The 27,715-nt window shown below is 44.0% G+C and overlaps 2 protein-coding genes across 2 annotated transcripts in view; one reads left to right on the forward strand and one right to left on the reverse strand.

The window, feature by feature from the left end:
- Nucleotides 1-22,694, forward strand: part of PDZD9 (PDZ domain containing 9) — a gene marked incomplete at its 5' end in the record, with an annotated part of 32,659 nt that extends 9,965 nt beyond the window's left edge. Inside the window, 3 exons of the mRNA XM_081090311.1 lie at nucleotides 17,905-18,094; nucleotides 20,283-20,992; nucleotides 21,621-22,694. Coding sequence (XP_080946437.1) covers nucleotides 17,905-18,094; nucleotides 20,283-20,670 — 578 coding nt within the window. The 3' untranslated portion in view covers nucleotides 20,671-20,992; nucleotides 21,621-22,694. The remainder of the gene's footprint in view (nucleotides 1-17,904; nucleotides 18,095-20,282; nucleotides 20,993-21,620) is intronic.
- Nucleotides 22,695-22,707: 13 nt separating this feature from the next.
- Nucleotides 22,708-27,715, reverse strand: part of UQCRC2 (ubiquinol-cytochrome c reductase core protein 2) — a 32,207-nt gene continuing 27,199 nt past the window's right edge. Inside the window, exons 13-14 of the mRNA XM_081089381.1 lie at nucleotides 24,139-24,292; nucleotides 22,708-22,973 (exon numbers count right to left, since the gene is read on the reverse strand). Of these exons, the coding sequence (XP_080945507.1) occupies nucleotides 22,890-22,973; nucleotides 24,139-24,292 (238 nt within the window). The 3' untranslated portion in view covers nucleotides 22,708-22,889. The remainder of the gene's footprint in view (nucleotides 22,974-24,138; nucleotides 24,293-27,715) is intronic.

Here is a 27,715-nt window from a genome sequence, read left to right on the forward strand (position 1 = left end):
TTGGGTTTTCTTGCTTGGAACTCTGTGCTTCCTGGACTTGTGTGACTTTTTCCTTCACCAGGTTAGGGGAGTTTTCTGCTATTATTTCTTCAAGCACATTCTCTATCCCTTCCTCACTTTCTTCCCCTTCTGGTAACTCTATGATGTGAATATTATTACATTTCATGTTGTCCCACAGCTCCCTTAAGCTGTCCTCTTGTTTTTAAATTTTTTTTCTTTTTGGTCCTCTAATTGATTGATTGATTTTTTTCTACACTGTCTTCTAATTGACTGATCTGATCCTCAGCTTCCCCTAATCTGCTGTGTATTCCTTTCAATGTGTTCTTTATTAGTGCTATGTCATTCTTCATTTCTGACTGGTCTTTTTTCATAGTTATTATATCTTTTCTCATGTTGTGCAGCATCCTTGCCTGAACTGTATATCTGATAGATTATTCTTAACTGTATATCTGATAGATTTCTTATCTCATTTCTTTTAGCTCTTCTTCTAGTTCTTGCTCTTTCATTAGGGGCTTGTTTTTTTGTCTTCCCGTGTTGGCTGCCTGTTTGGGTTGTGTCTGTGTTCAGTAGGTCCTCGGGTTACATTGGAGATCCATTCCTATTGCGCAACACAATGTGATTTTCGCCGTAAGTCAGAACCCACCTACATAAGCACATATATCTCTCACATGGAGCACATACACAGCAGTAATGAAGTGAAACAGTAAAAAAAAAATTAAAAGAAAGATAACAACTTCTGACCTTTAGTTATGGTAAATAAATAATAAAAAACATAAAGCACATATGTACATACGTCAAAATGACGGAACTTTTATATATATATAAATTAATGGGAGATGGCTACATAACCACAAAATGATGTATGTCGAGTCCGACGTAACCCGAGGACTGCCTGTATTAGGTAGATCTGCTACAACTCCCAGAGACCCACCTCTGCCTGCAGTCTGATTGTTATTCATTCTTGATTAGCCTTAAGCTATCAATCACAGTATGGGGCATGCGTTTTTTCCAACAGGTTGGTGAAATTGCTTCCCTCCATAGACAAAGCAATTTGGATGTTCTCTGCAGTGTGAGGGGTTGATTCAGCATAGGAAACTGGGGTGGTTGTCTTCTGAGCTCCAACCCCAGGGCCCTCAACCTTGGATTCTGCTTACACAGCTCTAGTCTACTCTGCCCTTCCTCTGCTGGAGCCCTAGGTTAGTGGCTGCACACAAAATTTTGTGCATTGGCCCTTTAAGAGGGTGTCTGCATTTCCAGCCATCTCTCCCTGACAAATAGTAATGCTGCTGCTTCTCATGTCATGTGGGCACCTTTCTCAGTCCTGGCTCTCTGGGCTAGAGGGATAAGCTTGGGGTTTAGACCCCAGAGTTCTCAGTGGGGACCTCCCCACAGCTAAGCTATCCCTCTGGAATTTCAGTTGCTGTCTGTGGGCACCCAGCTAGCCCTTTCGCACCTCCGCCCTTCCTACCAGTCTCTCTGTGGGCTTCACTTTTTGTCCTTGGTTATCAGGGTTCCTCCAGCTAGTATTCAGTTGATTATTTAGGATGGTTTTTCTGTATTTCAGTTGTAATTCCAGTTTGGCCCTGGGAGAGCATCAGTGTAGTTTCCACCTACTCCACCACCATTTTGGAATCTCCAATGTCCCCCATTTCCCCCCATTGACCCCTTCTAGCCTCCTGAAGAAGATTCTACATTAAATGACCTTGCAGCCCTGGCCAGGGTGGCTCAGTTGGTTGGGTGTCATCCTGTATAATGAAAGTTTGCTGGTCTGATTCACAGTGAGGACACATACCTAGGCTGTGGGTTCAATTCCTAGTGGGGTGCATTTGGGAGGCAACCAATCGATGTTTCTCTCATACATTTTCTGTTTTTGTCTCCCTCCTCTCTCCAAAAATCAGTAAAACATATCCTTAGGTGAGGATTAAAAAACAAAAGACCTTACAGATAAGGAATCAGATATTTAGAAACCTGCCTATGGTCACACCAAGGAGCAAGGATTTGAACCTCTCTGTTATACTCCATAACCCAAAGGATTTATCAGTACCCCCTGCTTCTCTTGTCTTTGGGTGAATGAGTTTTCTATCCAATTTAAGATGTGTTTTCCCAGTGCCTGCTCTGGGCCTAGTGCTGTGCTCAGGAGTCAGGGCTGCACAATGGGATGGTAATATGGTGAGTAGGAAAAACCATTCAGTATTAGCTGGACTGCCACTTTCTAGTTCTATGGCCTTGGACAAACTCACTTAACTTTTGAGGCCTCAGTTACTTAATCTCTAAGTTGGGATAAAACCACCTTTGCCAGAGATCGATGAGACTTGATAATTTTTATAATAGTACTATGAAAACTACAGTGCTATAGAAATACTGGCAATTGCCTTAACTGGTTTGGCTCAGTGGATAGAGCATCGACCTGCAGACTGAAAGGTCCCAGGTTCGATTCTGGTCAAGGGCATCTACCTTGGTTGCGGAAACATCTCCAGTAGGAGGTGTGCAGGAGGCAGCTGATCAATGTTTCTCTCTCATCGATGTTTCTTTCTTTTTTTTTTTTTTTTCTCATCGATGTTTCTAACTATCCTTCTCCCTTCCTCTCTGTAAAAAATCAATAAAATATATTTTTTAAAAAAGAAATACTGGCAATCATTTCTCTTAGGCTTACCTTACTTAGAGGATCTCTAGACATGCCTTTGTAAATTTTCATTTTTAAAAATATTTTTATTTTTAGAGGGAGAGGGAGAGAGAGGGAAACATTGATGTGAGAGAGAAACATCAATCAGCTGCCTCCTGCAGGGGATCAAGCCCGAAACCTGGGCATGTGTCTTGACTGGGAATCAAATGGGCAACCTTTTGGTGAATAGGATGACACCCAACCGACTTGAGCTACACTGGCCAGGGCATAGACTTGTGTCATTTTTTAAATAAAAAATGATTGTGGTACAGGAGCCCCAGTGGATCAAACCACTGGTTTGCAACTCTGGTTCCCTGTTAGCATCACCTGGAGAGCTTTTAAAATTAAGATGCCTGGGCTGCAACCCCCAAGAGTTTCTGCATCAGTTGGTTTGGGGCTAGGGACAAGGGAATGCATGTGTTTTTTTCGGTTTATTTGTTTTTAAATATCTGTATTGATTTTTATGAGAAAGGAAGGGGGAGAGAGAAGCATCAATGTGAGAGATGGAAACATCAATTGCTGCCTCCTGCATGCCCTTTACCAGGGATGGAGCCTGCAAACTTGGCGTGCCCTGACCAGGAACCAAATCAGCAACCCCTCTGTGCATAAGACGATGCCAACCAACCAAGCCACACCAGCCAGGACGGGCAGCTGGCAATTCAGGGTGTAAAAGCTCCTTGGGTAATTCTAACTGCGGCTCAGGTTAGAAGCAGTGGATTAAAAAAGAAAGTATATAAATGTCCTATTACCAAACAGTTTACTTCACCTTAAATGCAAAACATTTTCTCCATGCATCACTCTTTGGGGCTGGAACAAACTGCAGAGAGTCTGGATTTTGCAGACTGAAGGCACGCCGGCACAGAGCCTACGAGCTCTACTGTTCCCCTCGGCTCCTCTGGGGTCAGGTGACAGCTGCTGGTGATGACCAGGGTGTACACTCCCTGGAGCGGGCTAGGAGTGTTTTCATGCTCACAAACAGAATCTCATGTTGGGCTACAGTTAGTGGAGTCCTTGAAGTCAGTCTGGAGTTCATCTTTGAAATCCAGGACTTAGCTTCAGTACTGGCACATTGATTATGTCTGTGCTTAATAAATGAATAACAATTGAGTATTTGTCCTTGGTATTGTACAAAGTGTTTCTGCATTATCTAATTTAACCAGTTAACTGCCACAATATTTTGAATTTAATTTAAAAAGGTCCGCCGCTTGCGTCTAGAGATGCTTATGGTTTATTTTTACAACACTCCTGGAAGGTAGGTTATGAAATATAGAGGCTTAGAGAAATGAAGACACTTCATACACAGGGCTGAGCGGTTAGACGTGTCTGCCTAGGAAGCCCCTACCTTTGCTTAGAAATGAGATTTCACACAGAGGAAGTCCAGTGTCCCAGTTCTCTTCATGGCAATTCAGCCACTTCTCCTCAGGGTCTAGGCTTCAAAGACTGCAATTCATTCCCTTTGACAATGATTGAAGTTTTTAGAGGTGATAGTCCTAGAAACCTGCTATTTCTTTGACTTCATTACTTTCCAGACCCATTCTCAACTTTACATTTTTCCCCTCTGGTCTTTCATTTCGGGGTTTCATCTTGATTTCCTAATTTAGTTTAGTGTTAGCTTATTCTGGCTAAACTTTAAATTTCTTTTGGCCAGGATATCTTTAGCCGACTCTGATATCCAGAGTCTTAAGAAATTAAAATACATAGCTTTGAAAGTAAATACAGGTCATGTACTGACTACCATTCTTACCAGGCCACATTCATTTATCATTCCCTGAATGCCTACTGTGTGCAGGCATCCTGCTAGGCACTGGGATATAATGGTGAGCCAGACAGATATGGCCTCACACCAAATATAGCGTATGGAACTTACAGCCTAGTTGGGAGAGGTGGAGGAAAATGAATCAATCTATATTTTAGTAGTGGCTTCGTTATTGGATGTAGTGGGGGCTCCTTTTCCCCACTGGGTGCTGGGGGTGGAGTCCTTACGATATCTTGAGAAAAAGAATTTTTGAGACTTGGCACGGGGAGACTGAGTGATTTTTATTTTCCTGTAATTATACCCCTGGGTTTCCAAAGTCCCATTTCCCTTGGTCCAGTCACAGAAGACATGTAGCTGGGGTTTCAGTAGAGCTAGAAGCAAAGCTAGTGTCCAGAGTTTCCTCTCCATATTGGAGCTGGGTCCAGTTGAGCATCAGGCTGGCTGCAGTCCATTTATGCATTGTTCCATGCTTCCATGTCTCTAGATCAACTCTGTTCATCAGTTTATTTTGTTACTTAGATTCCACATATGAGTGAGATCATGTGATATTTGTCTTTCTCTGACTGACTTATTTCACTTAGCATAATACTCTCCAGGTCCCTCCATGCTATCTCAAAGGGGAAGAGACCCTTCTTTTTACTGCTGCATAGTATTCCATGGTGTAAATGTACCACAGCCTTTTTATCCACTCATCTACTGATGGGCACTTGGGCTGTTTCCAAACCTTAGCTATTGTAAATTGTGCTGCTATGAACATAGAGGTGCATACATTCTTTCTGATTGGTATTTTGGGTTTCTTAGGATATATTCCTAGAAGTGGGATGACTGGATCAAAAGTTCCAAATTTAATTTTTCAAAGAAACTTCATACTGTTTTCCATAATGGCTGAATCAGTCTTCATTCGCACCAGCAGTGCACTAGGGTTCCCTTTTCTTCACATCCTCGCCAGCACTTGTCATTGATTGATTTGTTGATAGTAGCCATTCTGACAGGCGTAAGGTGATACCTCATTGTCATTTTAATTGCATTTCTCTGATGATTAATCACTTTGAGCATTTTTGCATATGTCTCTTGGTCATCTGTATGTCCTCTTTGGAGAAGTGTTTATTTAGTTCCTTTGCCCATTTTTAAATTGGATTGTTTGTCTTCCTTTTGTTAAGTTGTATGAGTTCCTTATATATTTTGGATATTAATCCTTTATTAGATGTATCATTGCCAAATATGTTTCCCATACAGTGGGCTCCCTTTTCATTTTGTTGATGGTTTCTTTTTTTTTTAATATTTTTTATTGATTAAGATATTACATATTTTTACCCTCTACCCCCCCCCCCCCCCGCTCATCCCCTCACCTCCCCCCCCGTTGTCCGTGTCCATTGGTTAGGCCTATATGCTTGCATATAAGTCCTTTGGTTGATCTTTCCCCCTTGCCCCCACCCTCCCCTACCTTCCCTCCAAGGCCCGACAGTCCAATCAAAGCCTCTCCGTCTCTGGATCAGTCCTTGTTCATCAGTTTATGTTGTTCATTATATTCCACAAATAAGTGAGATCTTGTGGTATTTATCCGCTCTCCAGTTCCATCCATGCTGTGGCAAATGGTAAGAGTTCCTTTTTCTTCTTCCTCTTCTTAAAGAATACCTTTCAGCATTTCATATAATGCTGGTTTGGTGGTGATGAACTCCTTTAGCTTTTTCTTATCCGTGAAGCTCTTTATCTGACCTTCCAGTCTGAATGATAGCTTTGCTGGATAAAGTAATCTTGGTTGCAGGTTCTTGCTATTCATCTCTTTGAATATTTCTTGCCACTCTCTTCTGGCCTGCATGGTTTCTGTTGAGAAATCAGCTGACAGTCGGATGGGTACTCCCTTGTAGGTAACTGACTGTCTTTCTCTTGCTGCTTTTAAGATTCTCTCTTTATCTTTTGCTCTTGGCATTTTAATTATGATGTGTCTTGGTGTGGTCCTCTTTGGATTCCTTTTGTTTGGGGTTCTCTGCGCTTCCTGGACTTGTAAGTCCATTTCTTTCACCAGGTGGGGGTAGTTTTCTGTCATTATTTCTTCAAAAAGGTTTTCAATATCTTGCCCTCTCTCTCCTTCTGGTACCCCTATAATTCTGATGTTGGTACGCTTGAAGTTGTCCCAGAGGTTCCTTACACTATCTTCATATTTTTTGAATCTCTTTTCTTTTTTCTTTTTCGGTTGGGTATTTTTTGTTTCTTTGCATTTCAAATCTTTGACTTGATTCTTGGGATCCTCTTGTCTGCTGTTGGATCTCTGTAAATTATTCTTTATTTCAGTCAGTGTATGCTTAATTTCTAGTTGGTCCTTTTTCATGTCCTCCATGGTCTCACTATACTCCTTGAGGGATTCATTAAATTTATCGGCGGTTTCCATAAAATTCTTGACAAACCTTATAAACGTGGCCTTGAACTCTATATCCAGTCATCTGGCCTCCTCCGTTTCTGCCAATTGTGACCTGTTTCTTTGTCTCCACATTTTGGCTGCTTCCCTGTGTTGATAGAGTGGCCTGCGCGCCAGGTGTCCTGTAGGGCCCAGTGGCTCAGCCTCCCCAGTTACCTGGGGTGGACACTCTTGGTGCATTCTTGGTGCCTTGGTTGTTGTAGGATCACTGGGAGGAATTGACCTCCAGGCCAATTGGCTGTGGGAAGCAGCTGTGTCTGAAGTGGGAGAATGGTCCCCCTCTGACCACTGGGTACAGTGGCTCCTGGTTCTAAGGAGGTGCTAATTCAGCCCCTGCCTGAGGCCACAGAGCAGGAACCACGAAGAGGCTCAGCTGTGAAGCAATGCAAGCCGCTGCGGGGCCTTGGGCCTTCTCTTGGAAGTTCCGGGTCTGGCTGGCCCGGCTGCAGTTAGGTAATTATCAGGTTGCAAAGGGCCGGGGCATTCACATGCAAAAGCCTCTGCCGCAGCCTGGGTGGGGCGGAGTCTCAGGGAGTCAAAGGGGCGGAAAAAGACGCTATGGCTGATTCTCCGCGCCCGGAGTTGCGCGTCTCAGTGTCCCGGTAACGGCTGCAAGCACCTCTGAGGGAAATCCGCCCTCAAGTTCGCCCGCTGCCGCCTGACAGAGCAGCCTCTCCCCGTATGAGTCCTGGGTCCCCAGAGACTTCCCAGAACCGGAGATCAGAGCAGCCGGGAGCTTGTGATTCAAAAAGACAGCCGCGTCCTCAGGTGCCACCCCCTTTCCGCGCGCGCGAGCCGCCGCCGTACCTCTGCACTCAGCCTCCGCAGCTCCTCTGGCTCTCAGCGTGCTTTTCTTTTCTTCTAGTTGTAGAAATTACACTCAGCCAGCCTTCCTGTTGTTTTGGACGATGTTTGCTCCGTCCTTTGGGATAATTTTCAATTGTTGTGTGGGGCGACTATTTCCCGGTGTTTATCTATGCCGCCATCTTAGTTTCTCTCTTGTTGATGGTTTCTTTTGCTGTGCAGAAGCTTTTTATTTATTTTTTATTTTATTTTTATTTTTATTTTTTAAATATATTTTATTGATTTTTTTACAGAGAGGAAGGGAGAGAGATAGTTAGAAACATCGATCAGCTGCCTCCTGCACATCTCCTACTGGGGATGTGCCTGCAACCCAGATACATGCCCTTGACTGGAATTGAACCTGGGACCTTTCAGTCTGCAGGCTGACGCTCTATCCACTGAGCCAAACCGGTTTCGGCCAGAAGCTTTTTATTTTGATGTAGTCCCATTTGTTTATTTTCTCCTTAGTTTCCTTTACTGTAGGATATGTATCTATAAACATATTGCTATGAGAGATGTCTGATATTTAGCTGCCTATGGTTTCTTCTAGGATTTTTATGGTTTTCCAACTTTAAGTCATTTATTCATTTTTAGTGTATTCTTGTGTATGGTTAAGTTGGTGGTCTAGTTTCTTTTTTCTGATATTCATTATTGGTGTGTAAAAGTGCCACCAATTTCTGAATATTAGGTTTGCATCCTGCTACTTTGCCAAATTCATTTATTACATCTAGTAGGTTTTTGGTGGAGTCTTTAGGGTTTTCTCTTGTACAATATAATGTCATCTGTGAATATCAGTTTTACATCCTCCTTTCTAATTTGGATGCCTTTCATTTCTACTTTTTTAATATGAATTTTTATTGATATATTTAGAGAGAGAGAGAAGAGATAGAAACATTGATTAGAGAGAAACATTGATTAGCTGTTTCTTGCACGCTCCCCATTGGGGATTGAGACTGCAATCTGGTAATTGAATCGGTGACCTCTTGGTGCCATGGGATGACGCTCAATCCACTGAGCCAAACACATGACTATTTCTTCTTGTCTGATCGCTGTGGGTAGGACTTCCAGCACTATGTTGAATAAGAGTGGCGAAAGTAAGATATCCCTGGCTTGCTCAGGGGACACACTTTTTGTTTTTGTCCATTGAGTATTATGTTGGCTGTAGGTTTGTCATAAATGTCCTTTATTTTGTTGAGGTCTGATCCCTCTATTCCCACTTTGCTGAGAATTTTATCATAAATGGGTGATGAATTTTATTGAATGCTCTCTCTGCATCTACTGATAAGATCAAGTGATTTTTATCTTTTGTTTATGTGATGTATCACGTGTACTGATTTGGGGATATTGTGCCAGCCTTGTATCTCCAGAATAAATCCCACTCGATCATGGTATATGATCTTTTTTTAAAAAAATCCTCACCCATGGATATTTTTTTCTATTGATTTTTTCTATTTTAGAGAGAGTGAAGGGAAGGGATGGGGGGAGAAAGAGAGAGGAAAACATATATGTGAGAGAAACACATCGATTGGTTGCTGTCCACACATGCTGATGGGGCCAGGGATCCAGCCTGTAACCAAGGTACATGCTCGAACCACTGAACAAAAGCGACCTGGGCTATGATCTTTGTAATGTACTACTGGATCCAGTTTGCTAATAATTTTTTTTGAGGACTTTAGCATCTGTATTCATCAAGGGTATTGGCTTACCGTTTTCTTTTTTTGCAGAGTCTTTATTTGGTTTCAGAATTAGAATAATTCTGGCCTCATAAGAAAAGCTTGGAAATCTTCCCCCTTCTTTAACTTTTTGGAATAATTTAAAGAGAATAGGTGTTAGTTCTTCTTTGAATGTTTGACAGAATTCACCTGTGAAAACATCCAGTCCAGGACTTTTGTTTTCTGGGATTTTTAAAGTTACTGCTTCAATTTTGGAAGATTATATGTTTCTAGGCAATTGTCCATTTTGCCCAGGTTGTTCAACTTGTTGGCATATAGTTGGTCATAGTATTTTCTCACAGTCCTTTGTATTTGTGTGATGGTTGTGGTTACTTCTCTTTCATTTTGGATTTTGTTTCTGGTTAAAGCAGCGGTTCTCAACCTGTGGGTCGTGACCCCTTTGGGGATCAAACGACCCTTTCACAGGGGTTGCCTAAGGCCATCGGAAAACACACATATAATTACATATTGTTTTTGTGATTAATCGCTATGCTTTAATTATGTTCAATTTGTAAGAATGAAATTGGGGGTCACCACAACATGAGGAACTGTATTAAAGGGTTGCGGCATTAGGAAGGTTGAGAACCACTGGAGGCTTTTCAATTTTGTTTATCATTTCAAAAAACAAGCTGTAGGTTTCATTGGTCATTTGTATTTCTTTTTAAAGTCTCTATGTCATTTATTTTTGCTTTGATCTTTATTATTTCCTTCCTTCTACTTCTGTTTGGCTTTGTTTTTTTGTTCTTTTTGTAGTTCTTTTAGGTGTAGGGTTAGTTTATTTGAGACTTTCCTTGCTTCTTGAGGTAGGCCTGTAATGCTATGAACTTCCCTCTCAGGACTGCTTTTGCTGTGTCCCATAGATTTGGGGTTGTTGTGTGTTCATTTTCATTTGTTTCCAGGTAATTTTTTATTTTTTCCTTTCTCTCATTGGTAACCCATTCATTGTTTAATAACATGCTATTTAGCCTCCATCTGTTTGAATGTTTTTTAGATTTTTTTAAAAAGTATATTTTATTGATTTTTTTACAGAGAGCAAGGAAGAGGGATAGAGAGTTAGAAACATCGATGAGAGAAACATCAATCAGCTGCCTCCTGCACACCCACCACTGGGGATGTGCCCGCAACCAAGGTACATGCCCTTGACCGGAATCGAACCTGGGACCCTTCGGTCCGCAGGCCGATGCTCTATCCACTGAGCCAAACCGGTTAGGGCTAGATTTTTTTTTTTTATTGTAGTTGATTTCTAGTTTCATGCTATTGTGATCTGAGAAGATGCTTGATTTCATTTCAATCTTCTTGAATTTGTTAAGACTTATTTTGTGTCCTAATATGTGATCTGTCTTTGAGAATCTTCTATGTGTACTTGAGAAGAATATATTTTGCTGCTTTGGGATAAAATGTTTTGTAATATCAATGAAATCTATCCAATCTAATATATCATTCAAGGTTCCTGTTTCCTTTTTGGTTATTGTCTGGAAGATCTATCCATTGAAGACAGTGGGGCATTAAAATCCCTTACTATTATTGCATTGCTATTGATCTCTCTCTTGATGTTCATCAAGATTTTCTTTATACATTTAGGAGTGCCTATATTGGGTACATTTACACTGAGTGGCCAGATTATTATGACCACCTGACGTTTGCAGGCAAATTAGCTATAATTTCGCGCTTAATTTGCTAGAGGGCCAGACCATTATAAATAGGGAAGCAGGTTGTTTACCACGACAGTAGAAGTGATTTTTTTCTGAAGATATGGGTAAACAACGTGATTTAACAGCCTTTGAACGTGGGATGATTGTTGGCAGTCAGAGCCATGGAGCAAGCATCAGCAAAACAGCCGAAGGCCTGTTCAAATACCTTTGCTATCTGCAGTTACCAAGATAAAAATGTCTCCAATTCGCACAGAAACACAAGGATTGGACAGTCGAGCATTGGAAAAAAGTCACGTGGTCCGATGAATCATGTTTCCAGTTGCATCATGCAAATGGCAGAGTGAGAATTTGGCAGAAACAGCATGAAAGCATGCACCCCACATGCATGAATACAACCCTTCAAGCTGGTGGGGGCGGTGTTATGGGGCATGTTTTCCTGGCATGATTTGGGCCCTTTAATTTGTGTGGAACGACGTCTGAATAGCACAACATACCTAAGTATTGTTGCTGATCAAGTTCATCCTATCACGTTGATGGCGTATCCCAATGCAGATGGCTTCTTCCAACAAGACAGTGCGCCATGCCATGGTGCTCGTATTGTGCAGAAGTGGTTTCAAGAACATGAGGAAGACTTTACCTTGCTTATGTGGCCCCCACAATCACCAGATCTGAATTCAATTGAGCATTTGTGGGACGAAGTTAAAAGAGCCATCAGGCAGCTGATTCCACAAACATCAAATCTCACAGAACTGGACAGTGCTATTCATCAGGCATGGGGTCAGATTCCTCGCATCACCTTTCAACATCTCGTGGAGTCAATGCCAAGAAGAATCGCCACAGTATTGAAGGCAAAAGGTGGCCCAATGAAGTAATGATGGGGTGGTCATAATAATCTGGCCACTCAGTCTATATTTACAAGGGTTATACCCTCTCATTGGGTCGATTCCTTTAGCATTATGTAGTGAATTTCTTTGTCTCTTTTTATGGCTTTTGTTTTGACATCTATTTTGTCAGATATAAGTATTGCTACTCCAGCTTTTTAAAATTTCCAGTTGCTTAGAATATATTATCTATCCCTTCACTTTCATTCTTTGTGAATCATTTGTACTTCAGTGGGTCTCTTGGAGACAGCATATAAATGGGTCATGTTTTTTTTATCCATTCGGCTACCCTGTGTCTTTTGATTGGATAATTTAATCATTTTGTATTTAAAGTTATTATTGATGGTCATTTATTTGTTGTTATTTTTTCTTTATACCTATGCTCCCCTCTCTCTCCTTTTCCTTTTCTTTTTAAAGCAGTCCCTTTAACATTTCTTGCAATACTGGTTTGGTGGTAATGAACTCCTTTAGCCATTTTACATCTGGGAAGTTCTTTATTTCATCTTCAATTTTAAATGACAGCCTTGATGGATAGAGTGTAGGCCCCCTTCCTCCCTCCCTCCCTTCCTTCCTTCCCTCCTTTCTTTCTTTTCTTTCTTCCTTCTTTTCTTTTCTTTCTTTTTCTTTTCTTTTCTTTTTTTTCCCTTTCTTCTCTTTTTTTTCAATACTTCATGCCCATGCCCTCTGATCTGAAGTGTTTCTGTTGAGAAATCAACTGACCACCTTATGGAACCTCTCTTGTAGGTAACTAACTGTGTCTTGCTGCCTTTACGCTTCTCTCTTTGACTTCAAACTTTGCCATTTTAATTATTACTCCTTCAGGGGGCAGCAGGCTGAACTCGCAGGGGGGCCTGGGTTTGCCTCCCCATAATGCCATCATCCAGCTGCACCCGCCCGCCTGGCTCCTGGACAGGCCCCTCCCTGGCTGATGCCGTCCAGCATCCTAGCTCTGTGTGGGCCCCCTCGCCCCCCCCCCACCCCCCCACACACACTGTGAACCATGCTGGGAGGGCAGGCCCAGTGGCTCCACAGGCCGCGGGAGGAGTGTCAGCCTGTGCTCCTGGCTGGGGAGACTTTTTCTCTTTCCCAGGCCACACAGTTTAATCACTGTCTGGGTCTCTGCCAGGAGCCTGCCAAGAAATCTGGGGCCCCTCCACGTCCCTGCTGGGTGTAACTGGCAGACCCCACAGGGCCGAGTCCAGCAGCGCGGTCTCCAGCCAACAGAGTTGGAGTGAAGGCCCCAGGCGGGTGCTGCGGCTTTGGGAGCTGGAGCTCTTTCCTGGAGGGTGCAGTGTGAGCCTCCCCAGCACTGACTCCCCACTGACGCCCACCGCCCAACACCGCGCAGGCTCCTTTCCCCGTCTCTGTGGCTCTGAGTTGGGGATCTCCATGTGAGGTTAGACCCCACACTCCCAGGGGAGGGAGTCCCGCAGCCCCGGTGCCTCCCTTCTCAGCTCCTCCGCACCTGCGCTCTGCCCTTCTCACCAGGCTTGTGTGGCTTTTCCTGAACTTCAGGTCAGCTAGTCTTCAGTCGGCGTGTAAGGTTGAGTGCTCTGTAACTGAGCTGTAAGTCTGGTTTGGGGCTGGGAGCAAGTGGGAGCAGCTTCCAGCTACTCTGCAGCCATCTTGGAACCTCTCAGCAACGTTAAAGACCAAAATGGAGAGTTTCCTCCGCCCTTCTAAGTGCTCATTTTCTTTAATACGCGGAACTGTAATTAAAATGCTTTTTCGTTGTAGTTCTTAATGAGTTGGGCATTCCACTGTACCACTGCCGATGTCATGAAGGTAGCAGCCATCAGCACTGCAGCCCACAGACTGGGCAGTCCCCTTGCTGTTGATCCTGCTGGAGGATATTTTTTAGAGAGTGGAAGAAGGGGGAGGGACACACACATCATTGATTGCCTCCTGCATAGGCCAGGGATTGAGCCTGCAATCGAGGTATGTGCCCTTGTCTGGAATCGAACCCGCAACCCTTCAGGCCATGGGCACACTCTAACCACTGAGCAAAACCGGCTAGGGCTGCCGGATCCCTTTAATGGGTTCAGAGAGTTCTCTAGCTAAAGATTGACGCATCTGCTGGGCTAGCTCATCAAAAGTGTATTTCCACTGTGCTTACTAGTAGTTTGTTTGTTTCTTCCTGTTTCTGGCGGTTCTTTGAGGGCTTTGATGACCAGGGCAGAGGCAGAAGGCACTACCTCAGTCTGAGTCTGTTCTGAATGGTCAGTTCCACTGTAATCCTCAGACCCTTCCAATCGCTTGTTGCTTTGGCGATGTCATCACCAACCTTTTTTGGAGACAGACCAGGGGGCCGATTTTGGGGTCCACGTCAGACATGGCACTGACTTTCCCACCAGTGTAGCTCAGATATATGACTTGGATCTCATTGGAGCTGAACTTTGGGGGAATGGTGTCACATGAACCCAAATTCAGGTGTCTGGAGGGAATTGCAGCTGAGCCTCCTCTGAGCCAAAAGCCAAAAGCATGGTGGAAGTGTTTGTTTCTGATAGAATCTAGCACCTTGGAAATATGACCTGGGCATCCCTTGGCAGCATCCTTTGGGGCCAGCACACTGCCCCATTCTCCAGCCCGTGGGATGCAGAGTCAGGGAAGGCACTTCATCTCGAGCTTGTCCTCTGAGGTTGGGCCTCAGCTGAATGGAATGAGGGTGATTGAGGGTTTGCTAGCTTCCCACACTCAGAGAGGTGAACACATCCTTTGGGACTTCACTGAAGTCACTTCATCTGATGTTAGTTTTAAAGTCTCCATTACCATTTGGCAGAATGTTAGTGCTAGTTAGATCTGAAGACTAAGATTTTACCCACGTGAGTGTGTTCTAAAAAGCAGTTTCTCTGTATTTCTTCTTCTCTTACTGAATACCCTTGTAGCAGTCAGGGATCTTCATTGCAAGCAACAGAACAATTCTGTTAAGGCACTGAATTTAGAACATTGAATCTGACAGAATTGCCAGAAAGGCTGGAGAACCAGGCTTGAGAAGTGGTGAGAACACAGGGCCGTGTACAATTGCCCTGGAAAGTGGGGTACTCCTTCCATCTCTCTGCATCTCCTGCTCCAGGTTCAGGGGCCTAGGTGGGAGTGCCCTGTGGCTGGGTCTAGTTTATATGCCCATGCCCTAGCTACTGGTGATAGGGAAGCAGATGCAAATGAATAATTGGTCTTTTTAGCATCCAGTTTGGGGTCCAGGGGCTTTCTGTCAAGATGTGGTTTTCTTCCCATCTGCTGCAGATTCAGAAGCTCCATAGTTGAGCATCACACTTTCCTCCCTGTCCAGCAGTGCTCTGAGTAGGGACCTGCTGTCAAATCCCTTTGAACCAACATATTCTCTGTGTACACATCTTAATCTTAATTAAAGCATACTAATTTCCCAAGGTTTCATGCAGAATTATTTAATATAGTCAACTTACTGTGGAGGGCACTGTAAATTGCCAGGCAGGTATACTACAAAGTAGGCCGTTCATTCATCACTTAGTGGAAGTGGCGTTTTCTTTAAGAGTAACAGGCCTGGCCAGTGTGGCTCAGCCGGTTGAGCATTGACCTATGAACCAGGAGGTCATAAGTCGATTTCCACAGGGCGAATGCCAGGGTTGAGGGCTTGATCCTCAGTGTGGGACATGCAGGAGGCAGCTGATCAATGATTCTCTCTCATCAGTGATGTTTTTATCTCTCTCTCTCTCTCCCTTCCTCTCTGAAATCAATATAAAAATCTACACTAATAAAAGACAAAGATGCTAATTGACCATACCTTCGCTACACTCCAAGCCATGCCCACCAGCCAATCAGAGCAACTATATGCAAATTAACCCAACCAAGATGGCGGCCGGCAGCCACAGAGCTGGAGCAAACAGGAGGCTTGGTTGCCCCAGCAATGGAGGAAGCCAAGCTTCCCGCCTGCCCTGAGCCGGCTGTGGCCTCCGCTCATGGCAACCAAAGTTTCAATTATAGAAGACAAATAAATACCAGATACCTGCTTCCAGCCAGCCTCCACTGGGAGCTTGGGTGGCTGGGGGCCATGACCAGCCTGCAAACAGCCCTCAGCCCCTCACCCAGGCTGGCCACACCCTAAAGGGGTGAGGGTCCCCGCTGGGGGTTGTAGCCAGCCTGCAAATGGCCCTCAGCCTCTCACCCAGGCTGGCCAGGCAGCCCAGCAGAACCCCCCACCCTGAAGGGGCTGTGGCCAGCCTGCAAATGGCCCTCAGCCCCTCACCCAGGATGGCCAGGTACCCCATTGGGAACCCCCAAACTGAAGGTGCTGTGGCCAGCCTGAAAACAGCCATCAGCCCCTCACCCAGGCTGGCCAGGCACCCCAAGGGGGACCCCTACCCTGAAGGGGCTGTGGCCAGCCTGCAAACAGCCATCAGCCCCTCACTCAGGCTGGCCAGGCACTCCTATATAATAAAAAGGTAATATGCAAATTGACCCTAACAACAGAACCACTGGGAATGACTGGTCACTATGACACACACTGACCACCAGGGGGCACACGCTCAATGCAGGAACTGCCCCCTGGTGGTCAGTGTGCTCCCACAGGGGGAGCTCTGCTCAGCCACAAGCCAGGCTGATGGCTGCCAGTACAGCGGTGGTGGTGGGAGCCTCTCCCGCCTCCTCAGCAGCACTAAGGATGTCCGACTGCAGCTTAGGCCTGCTCCCCGCTGGCAAGTGGACATCCCCCGAGGGCTCCTGGGCTGCCAGAGGGAGGTCTGACTGCCAGCTTAGGCCCAATCTCCCAGGGAGCGGGCCTCAGCCAGCAGGTGGTTATCCTCCGAGGGGTCCCAGACTGCGAGAGCGCACAGGCCGGGCTGAGGGACCCCCCGCCTCCCCCGAGTGCACAAATTTTTGTGCATCGGGCCTCTAGTATATTTATAAAAATATAAATATTTTTTATATTTTAAAAATATATAAATATATTTTTATTGATTTCAGAGAGGAAGGGAGAGGAAGGGATAGAAACCTCTCTCTATATAAAAGGCTAATATGCAAAATGTCCCCTCGGGAGTTGGACTGGGAAACCGGGAGTTTGATCACTTGCTATGATGTGTGCTGACCCCAGGGGTGTTGCAGAACGAAGGAAGGCCCCAGTTGGTTAGTCAGAAGGAAGACGCCGGTCAGCAGCCAGAAGGCCCCAATCGGCCCTTTTCTCCGGCCAGGCCTAGGGACCCTACCCATGCATGAATTTCTTGCACCAGGCCTCTAGTCAATGATGAAAGAGAATCATTGATACGCAGCCTCCTACATGCCTCCTACTGGGGACCGATGCCGCAGGGGACTGGAATCAAACCCAGGACACTTCAGTTCGCAGGCCGACAGTCTATCTACTGAGCCAAACCAGCTAGGGCAATAAAAAATATATCTATAAAAAAATGAGTAATAGCCATTCATTTTATTTGAAACACATTTTTAGAATCCTAAAGGATGCTTCAATTATATATGGTGTAGCTTCTGTCAGAAATGTTTTGAAAACATATTACCTACCATTGCACTGCTGTAAGGAACATCTTGCATGCATTTGTTATTATGCAAAGGACACATGTCACTGAGGTGGTCGCTTTTATTAAATAAAGACTGGTCTGCCCTGGCCATTATGGATCAGTTGGTTGAGTGTTGTTCCACGCACCAAAAGGCCCCCGGTTCAATTCCCAGTCAGGGCACATGCCCAAGTTGTGGGCTTTGTCCCTGGCTCTAGTTGGGGTGTGGACTATAGCAACCAATATATTTCTCTCACATTGATATTTCTCTCTCTCTCTCTCTCTCTTTCTTCCTTCTACTCTCTAAAAATCAATGGAAAAAAATATCCTTGGGTGAGGATTAACAACAAAACAAAATAAAAATTAAAGACTGAAGCTTGGTTTTGGTTCAAAAATGAACCAGCAATATGAGCCCATAAAAGGAAACACTTCACAATAAAGACAGAAATGGAATATTTCCTTTCAACCATTAATTTCACTGCTAATCTCCCCCCCTCTTTAGGTGATGTTCTGATTAGTGTTGGCCAGGCCAATGTGTTAGGATATACTCTTCGGGAATTTTTAAAGCTTTTGCAATGCATCACCACAGGAACAGTGCTGCAAATCGAGGTTTACCGAGAATTTATTGACATACCCCAAGAATGGCAAGACATATATGATTTAATCCCTGAGACCAAATTCCCAGTAACATGGTAAGTAGTTCATTTTTGGAAATCTTTGTTATACTACATAATTCTCCAAGGTCCATGAAGCCCAGGGTCTTGGTTTAATGTGAAAATTATTGCGTGGACCATGGTAGGAGGAATTGGTGACCCTGCTAGAACGATGTCCCAAGTGTCTAAATCCTTATGGAAAGAACGATCTGCAGGAACAGGCATCAGGAAGAAAGAGAGAGACAAGAGCCTTGAACCTGGAGTTAATGAAAAAGACTAAACCATCCAATGGGAACTCTGCCTCCAAATGCCCACACCAATCAGCCTTTAAAGGTGCTGGGAATCCCATTCCATTTGTTTCCTGCCTATCCAGCTGCTCTCTGGATCCTTCCCAATAACATTTAAGCATTTTTAAGCTTCTGTCATCTCAGTAAACCCCACCTTAACTCCACTGTCCTCCTGCCCACTCTGGCCACCGCCCTGTCCCTAACTCCAAACTTGTTGAAAGAGCTGTATGAGACAGGGCACTCCTCTGCCTGCATTAGTCTGGGCTTGCTCCCATCATTTGCCCGAGGCCTTTCCCAGGCTCCTTCCCCCCTCCCCCACAACTTTCACATCAGATTCTAGTGCGCTTCTCTCATCTTATTTTGCTTGGCTTCTGAGCATTAGACACTTTACAACCTCCCAACCTCACTCGTGTTGAAACATCACCTGCCCCTGGTTTCTGATACCCACTCCCCTGATTCTCCTATGACCTCTGGTCACTTTCTCTTGGTCCCTTTTTACCCAGCCTTGGAGTTCCTCAAGGTGTAATATTTGGCTCTCTCCTCTCAATCTGCTGGGCAATCTCCTTGATTCTTTTGGCTTCTATTACTATGTCTGCCTAGTCGAGCAAGTCAGAAATTTCGGGGCTGTACTTGATTTTTCTATCTCCCTTGTCTTCCCCTCCCCCCAATAATCACTAAGACTTGTCAGTTATCTCCCACATTTGTCCACTTCTCTCTGGCTACTCCCACCACCCCAGTCAAAGCCACTGTTTTGTCTCCCTGCATCTACTCTTGTTCCCTGTTCTCTACACAGCATGACCCTTTTACAGTGCACATCGAATTGTGACTGACATGCCTCAAAATCTTTAAGACCTTCCTTTTTCTTAGGGTAAATGCTCCAGTATCACTCCAGCCACACTTGTGCTGCTCCCTCCCCTGCAGTCACTTGGCTCTCAGCTTTTACCTTGCTGCTCTTTGCTGCAGAGCCTTTGTCTGCACGAAGCTTAGGACCCTGTGATATGGCCTCTTAGTACCCTGGTCTCTCTTCAGCATTGATCCCAATTTCAGTGAAATAATCCTTATAACCAATTGCTTACTGTGTTGCCCTGGGGGAATGCAAACTCCATGAAGGCAGGGACAGGCCTATCTTGTTATGCTAAACTTACCACAGGACTTTTAAGTGATTGAGAGCCCAGTTATTCAGTGACTGAAAGTGGAAACCCTTGAAACTCTGGCAAATCACTTAATCTGAGAGCTCGTTCTGTGTTAGCACAGGAGTATCAGGGACCCTTTGAGGACCAGGTATGTGAGAAGTTCGGTAGAACACGAGAAGCTCAGTGCTGATGCAGGAGTGGTCCTTACTAAGTTCTGACAGGTTTCCTGAACCCTCGCTGCCGCAGCCCTGCACCTTCAAAGAAATCTGGCTGGGCGCTGTAGCTGTGCTGTTCCATGTAGCAGCCAGCAGCCACATGTGGCTATTAAGCACTTGAAATGTGAGGATTTGCAAATGAGGAGCTGTAAATTTTACTCATGTTTAATCAGTTTAAATTTAGCAGCCAGATAGAGCTGGCGGGCCTTGTACCGGGGAGTGTTACTTAAGCCTGGGCTCTACACTATTTGCTCATACAACTACTATGCTCTAACTAAGCATTAATTATAGAGTTTGAGATTCAGAATACTGAAATCTAAGGATGACAGACTCACTGTTCAAAAGCAAAGATAAACACAGAATAGCACAACTTAAGTACGAGGCTAAAATCCCCACACTGAAGGTTTGATTTCTGGTCCCAGTCCGGGCGCGTGCGGGAAACAACCAGTTGATGTGTCTCATTCACATCGATGTTTCTCTCTTTCTCTTTCCCTCCCTCTCTCCCACTTTCTGTAAAAGAAATCAATGGAAAAAATATCCATTTTTTAATGAAGATTAAAAAAAAATTCATTCACTATTCTTTTATGTCCAGCACAATGAAGAAAACTGAGCAGGCAAAAGGCGACTCTTTCACAAGCAGTGATGACAAGGAAGATGTTGTTTTAGATAAAAAACTTAAGTATTATAAATCCCCAGGGTCCCCTGGGCATTATCCTGCAAGGAGACCCATGTCGATCTCCAGAGAATGGCATGAATACAAAAAGAAGAATAAGACAATCAGCGTAGGAACAGACATTACCTGTGACGTCATGGTTCACGGAGACCACAGGGAAGGAGTGAGAGCCCCTTCCCCTTACTGGACAATGGTGAAGCAAGACAAGGACAGCTCCTCCTCCTCCTCAGCCTCAGACGCATTCTGGCTGGAAGACTATGCCAAAGTTGAAAAGGGTAAGGGTCAACCTGCACCAAAAGTTGGTTAGTAGTTTGCAAATCTGTGATCATAGAGCATTTCTCTGGAAACTCCCGGCTTTTGTGCATTACCATGCACAGCTTTGTTGTACTCACAGGAATATGTGCACACTTACGAATTCTTTTGCAACTGTTGTGAAGCCTTTACGCCTGCTTCAACGTGATAGCCAAGTCTTCCCTGGGTGCCACAACAGGTCTCACAAATTTTATTCTCAAAATAGCATCACTCAGATCATTAAGATCCTCCTTTCTGAGAAGAATGTTTCATCTTTTAGAAAATGAACAGCTTGATATCAGAAAGTGTAAACACAGCAGAGAATTTCACTTTTTAAGGTAAGTACCACATTGTGATTTAGATGTTTAGTTTCTCTTGTTTTATAAAGTGCCCTACTTAATAGGAAAAATACTTTTTTTTTTTGGCTAGTTGTTCGTATTAGAATTTTTCCCCCTTTTCTTCCCTACTTTTACTTTGAATGTTGGGTTGGTAGTTAATGAGGGAAAGTAAAGCTCTGCATACTGAAGGTAAGGCAGACATAAAATGAAGCAGTGGGAACACAGCACACAACTGGTGGGGAATTTTTTTTTCAGAAATAACTCTTGTGTGCTCTGGCCCAGTTGGCTGGGTGTTCTCCCAGGCACTGAAAGGTTGCTGGTTGATTCCTGGTCAGGGCAGGTGCCTGGGTTGTGGGCTGATCCCCAGTAGGGGAGGTGCAGGAGAAAGCCAATCGTTTCTCTCTCCCTTTCTCTTCTCTTTAAAAAAGAAAAGAAATAACTCTATTGCAAATAGGCAAAAAAGAGGGTAAAACCCAGCCCATTTAATTGTTCTTACCCAAAAGGAGAGATTTTTAATTGCGTTTATCTTTTAAAAAGCCACCAATACTAGGCTGGAAGTATTTACTGACAGCCACTCAGCTTGGTTGTAATCCTTTCTCGTGCTATTCTATCCCATTGTCCTTCACAGCATCTAAAACATGTCTGCAGTCCAGCGGCCCGGCAGCATCAGGGCCTGTGTGGCTGTCGCTGAGGGAGTCATCGAAGTGTTCAGTGACAGGAAGGTGTGCGAGGAGGTGAAGAAGCGCAGGAAGGCGGTGCTCTCCTGCCCCAGAGAAGGCGAGAACATCATCTGGGAAGAGGGCGAGGAGGTCCTGGTGGGTGCTGTGGGCCAGACAGGAGACGACCCCTCTGCCCCCTTCGTCAAGATGCTGCAGGACGCTGCGCCCTGCCTAACGCAACCTGTAAGACTGAGGAGAGCAAGGGGACCTGGGCTTATCTCTGGGCCCTGAGTCTGCACCCCTTAAGAGCAAAATGAGCTATGCCAGCTCCAGGATGCCACCAAGAAGCAGCTTACAGGACCAAGCATGCATTACAAGCCAGCTGCTCCGAGGTCAAGGACGCTGCCCTCTGGCAGGGAAGCTGGGGCCAGCGCTGTCCTCTCCCTGGAGGGCAAGCCTTCTGAGCCCCCTCCAGCCCCCTGCCTGGAGCATCTGGCAGCCCCAGAACTGCGTGTGGGGGATTGCAGGCTGTCCCTCTCCTGCCAGACTTGAGGGCTGGGGGGATCCCAGCACAGGGAAGACTATCCTTTCACCCAATTGCTAAACAGGCCCCCACCCCCTGAGCCTCCTTCCTCCCTCCATGCCTGACCATCTGGCCTTCCCAAACCGCTTTTGATCTTCTGATTCCTCTTGGGTTGAAACAGACCACGTCCCCCCAGCCCAGTTTTGGAGAGGGCCTGTATTTTTTTAAATGACACCCCTACTTGCAGCCTGTTCCTCCCCTTTCCCATGCTGCCAACTTCTAACTGCAATAGTGACTCTACGTGTCTGTTTAGTTCTGTGTATAAATGGAATGCTGTGAAGATAACCCCTCCCCACGCTGCCTGGTTCCCCTCCCCTTTCCACCTGGTCACAGCCACTCATGCAAGCAGGACCAGGAAGGGACTCTTAATTAGAAGAAGAAAAAAAAAAAAGGAAGAAAAACAAAAAACAAACCAAACCATGTCTGCAGAAAATAAAAACTTGTTGATTAACTGATTAGGAAAAACGCCAAGAAACACTTAGAATATTTTATTGACTTTAGGTAAGCAGGGAACAATTACCTGCATTTATACTTTTTAAGATTTTTCACCTCATTGAAAATCAAGACGATGTTACATTACAGACGTGGAACTTCCATGTGTTTGCTGCTCTCGGTTGAGAAAATGTCCAGCTCTTTCCTACAATGTGTTTCAGGTTTACAGCTCATCAACAAAAGGTGTATGCCCCAAATTTCCACTTGCTGCCATTGACTTCTGGCCAGAAACAAACTTCTTTGCAGCCTTTAAGTAAACAAACAAAAGGCAGAAAGTTAAAATAAGAACATGCGCTATCAAGTACTTAAAACCTATTTATTCTGTTACTTATGCACAGGACACTCTTAAGTCAACAGTCTGCCACAGCCGCTAGTGAAACTGAACTACAGGGGAGGGCTGGCATGGGAGTGCCCGCCACATGTGTGACCCCGATGTGCGGGCTGCTGGTAAAGGGGATAAGGAAAGCCTCACCGACATTGCAAAATAGGGCAGAGGCGGCCTTGGGCGGGTCTGTGGCTTTCCTGTTTCTGTATCACAATGGCAAATGGCCTGAGTTAATAAAAATACACTGATTAACTTAGAAGTCAAATTTTAGTATTCTTTATACCACGACTTCAAGTTGGTGGTTGCTAGGTTAAGTGTAATACCACAAGTATCAGCCCCACATGACCTCAGGCCACCTTTTTTCAAAGGATGGCGGTGGCGGCAATTGAGGACAGACATTTGGAAGAGTAGGTAACAGACTCTGGGGCCAAGTGAAATCACGTCCGGGTCACTACCTTACCTAGCCCCATGGTAGACCTGTCGTTGAGGAGAAGGTTCAGACCTCTACAATGGAAGGGCAGCTGACATTCTTATTTTTAATACAGAAATGACTGGAAAAACCCAGTGCCTTTGGATTTATTCTGTAGATCACATACTTGTTAGGAATAGTAGGAATTACAAAGAGAAGCTAGAAGACATAATCCTTGCCCTCAAAACAACTCATCTTGTAAGAAATGACAATATGTGAAAAAAGACATAGAGCAGGAGAAGGCCTCAGACTGTGAGGACAAAGAGAATCTCGAGATGCTGGGTCAGGAAGGGTTGGCAGGACAGAGTTTACTTCTTGGGAGTGAAAAGAAAAAATACCAAACTTGACTATTAGTTTGAATCATAAAATTGCCAATATTTGATTTTTCTTAACAATTTAAAATGGTTTAACCTAACGGTAATTTAGTTAAATGAGGAAGAAACATAAATCCCGAGCTGACAAGGAAGCTATTTGCAGATCTGATGGTAATGAGTCCTCCTGACTCCACACCAGGTAGAAAGGCACCAAACAGCAGCCCCAGGAAGCTTAAGCATGCCTTCTGAAAGGGGATCATGAAGGTCATATCTCATGTTAAACTGTAAGTATTCATTTGCTTACATTTATGACATCAGCGTCCGCTACTGAGTCGATCTGCTGAAGGACTGTGGGTGGTGGCACGTAGGAGCCAGCAACGAGAGCCTGAGACCCGATCTCATCCAGGAAACCTTCCGAAGACTCCACTGACATCAGGTACCCAGCTTTCAGCTTGTTCCTGTCCAATTAAAGGTGTTTAATTCAGAAGCCAGTTGTACAGAGAAAGGCGATTTTATAAAAATGTTCCCAAACTCTCAAATATGTTTTGGTAAATATGCAAATTAACAGCTTTGAAATCTTATAGTACTGAAGATTTCCCTTCTATTTCTTCAGCCCACCAATTACTTTATTATTTACATTATCATTTAGAAAGTTGTCAATACAAGATTATATGAGAAACCCAACAGATTGCCTTTTGACTTGGGACTAGAACTTAGATCTAATTAAAACTATTTTAAAGTTCTGATTAGTAAAGTAACTCTTGATACTTTTTTGGTGATAATTTTAGGCATTTCTATTAAAGAAAAATATAGGGGCTCTTAAGGCACTGTCCTCTAAGCAGAATGTTGTGTGCTAATTCTGTAGCTATCTCCCTAATCCCAGCCCCATTTCTGTCCTGGGATTTGTCTCATTGAGGGCAGGAAGTAATGCAGAGGCAGGTGGGTAAGGACAGTATAGGTCTTATCAATGCCAGCAGATTCAATGCGGGCAAAAAAGCATCCACTTGAAGTAAAACAAAATCCAATTCATAATTCTCCCAGAAAGAAACTGGTGTTCAATAAGGCACCTGAGTTATATAACTCTCAAATAAACTATCCTCTTTTTGGCATGCTGTACCAAGACTTCCATTTAAACATAATTACAATGATATGCAACTTTATCAAATTGTCAGCTTAATTAAAAGATTTTACTTGCAATAAACTTTACCAAGAGATTATTAGTTTGGCCCTTCAGCAATGATACCTTACTTTCTCTCTCACTATAGAAAAATTAAGAAACCTATAGGAACAAGTATCAACTCTAACTAGATGGCAGAAAACATTCTTTTTTAAATATATTTTTATTGATTTCGGGGAGTGCGAGATAGAAACATCAATGATGAAAGAGAATCACTGATTGGCTGCCTCCTGCATGTCCCAGCCGGGCACGTGCCCTTGACCGGAATTAAACCTGGGACCCCTCAGTCTGCAGGCTGATGCTCTATCCACTGAGCCAAGCCAGCCAGGGCAGAAAACATTCTCGACATTAATAACCCAAAATTCCATTTTCTACATGTTGCCATACCTTATAAAAACTGCTGCACTTATTACTCGAAAGGCAATTTCTTAGTGTGTTCAGTATGACAAAAGTAATAATATGAACGGGAACAGAAGTGACCAATCCGCCGAAACCGGCTTGGCTCAGTGGATAGAGCGTCGGCCTGCGGACTGAAAGGTCCCAGGTTCGATTCCGGTCAAGGGCATGTACCTGGGTTGCAGGCATATCCCCAGTGGGAGATGTGCAGGAGGCAGCTGATCGATGTTTCTCTCTCATCGATGTTTCTAGCTCTCTATCTCTCTCCCTTCCTCTCTGTAAAAAAATCAATAAAATATATTTTAAAAAAAAAGAAGTGACCAATCAGGTGCTTTCCCCTGGCTTGTAATTCACTGTCCTACTTCTCATGTGGCAACACTTAGCACCCTGCTGACCAGCTATTTCAAGCTGAATATTAAATGAAAGCATCTAAAAAAGCTTAAATGTGCTTTGTCATATGTTATATATTTTATTTTAAAAATATTTTTTGAGTGTGATATATTGTATAATACCTATTTACATGCAATGGTATTAAACAAGTTTTACATTCTTACTGTGTTTCACTATGCTTTCCCTTAGAAGAACATGCCCTAGTGAGATTTTATTTTATCGCTGGTTACTATTTCTTATAAAACATGATCTTTTAATTTTTCTGATAATCGGAATGGTGGATCTTTATTTGGAGCTCTTCTAGATATAATGGAAGAGGTGCTAGGTTGTGTGCTACACTAAGTTGAATTTTATGTAATCCATTTTCTAGCAATTTTGAGCACCAAATTTTTGTACCTCATTAAAAAAAAAACTTTATAGAAATAATTTTTAAAAAAATATATTTTATTGATTTTTTACAGAGAGGAAGGGAGAGGGATAGAGAGTAAGAAACATCGATGAGAGAGAAACATCGTTCAGCCGCCTCATGCACACTCCCCACTGGGGATGTGCCCGCAACCAAGGTACGTGCCCTTGACCGGAATTGAACCTGGGACCCCTGAGTCCGCAGGCCGACGCTCTATCGTCAAACCGGCCAGGGCAATATAGAAATAAATTTTCAACGCAATGAAAAAGGTACACTTTATCAAAAAGAAACCAACTTTTTTATACCATTTGATACTTTTGTGCAAGATAATAGTGCCGTACACCAAATACTGATCTGCTTGATTGACTTTCTTTTTTATAGTTAAATCTTTATTGTTCAGATTATTGTTGTTCCTCTTTTTTTCCCCCCATAGCTCCCATCAACCCGGTTCCCACCCCACCCTCTGCCCTTACTCCCCCCGCCCACTATCCTCATCCATAAGTGTATGTTTTGTCCAGTCTCTTCCTGCACCCCCACACCCCTTTCCCCCCCGAGAATAGTCAGTCCACTCCCTTTCTATGCCCCTGATTCTATTATATTCTTGTTCCTCTTCTTAAAGGATACCTTTCAGCATTTCATATAATACTGGTTTGGTGGTGATGAACTCCTTTAGCTTTTTCTTATTTTGTGAAGCTCCTTATCTGACCTTTAATTCTGAATGATAGTTTTGCTGGGTAAAATAATCTAGGTTGTACGTTCTTGCTATTCATCACTTGAATTTTTTTTTTTTTAATATTTTATTGATTTTTTCTTCAGAGAGGAAGAGAGAGGGATAGAGAGCTAGAAACATCGATCAGCTGCCTCCTGCACACCTCCTACTGGAGATGTGCCCACAACCAAGGTACATGCCCTTGACCTGAATCGAACCCGGGACCTTTCAGTCTGCAGGCCGATGCTCTATCCACTGAGCCAAACCAGTTAGGGCCACTTGAATATTTCTTGCCACTCCCTTCTGGCCTGCATAGTTTCTGTTGAGAAATCAGCTGAGAGTCATATGGGTACTCCCTTGTAGGTAACTGACTTTCTTTCTCTTGCAGCTTTTAAGATTCTCTTTGTCTTTTGCTCTTGGCATCTTAATTATGATGTGTCTTGGTGTGGTCCTCTTTGGATTCCTTTTGTTTGGGGTCATTCTGTGCTTCCTGGACTTATAAGTCTATTTCTTTCACCGAGTAGGGGAAGTTTTCTGTCATTATTTCTTCAAATAGGTTTTCAATATCGTGCTCTCTCTTCTTCTGGCACCCCTATAATTCGGATGTTGGTACACTTGAAGCTGTCCCAGAGGCTCCTTACACTATCTTCGTATTTTTGGATTCTTTTTTCATTTTGCTTTTCCGGTTGGGTGTTTTTTGCTTCTTCGTATTTCAAATCTTTGACTTGATTCTTGCAATCCTCTAGTCTGCTGTTGGAACTCTGTATAATATTCTTTATTTCAGTCAGTGTATGCTTAATTTC

This window comes from Myotis nattereri (assembly GCF_964212035.1).
Source record: "Myotis nattereri genome assembly, chromosome: 4".
In the NCBI taxonomy this organism is placed as follows: Eukaryota; Metazoa; Chordata; class Mammalia; order Chiroptera; family Vespertilionidae; genus Myotis; species Myotis nattereri.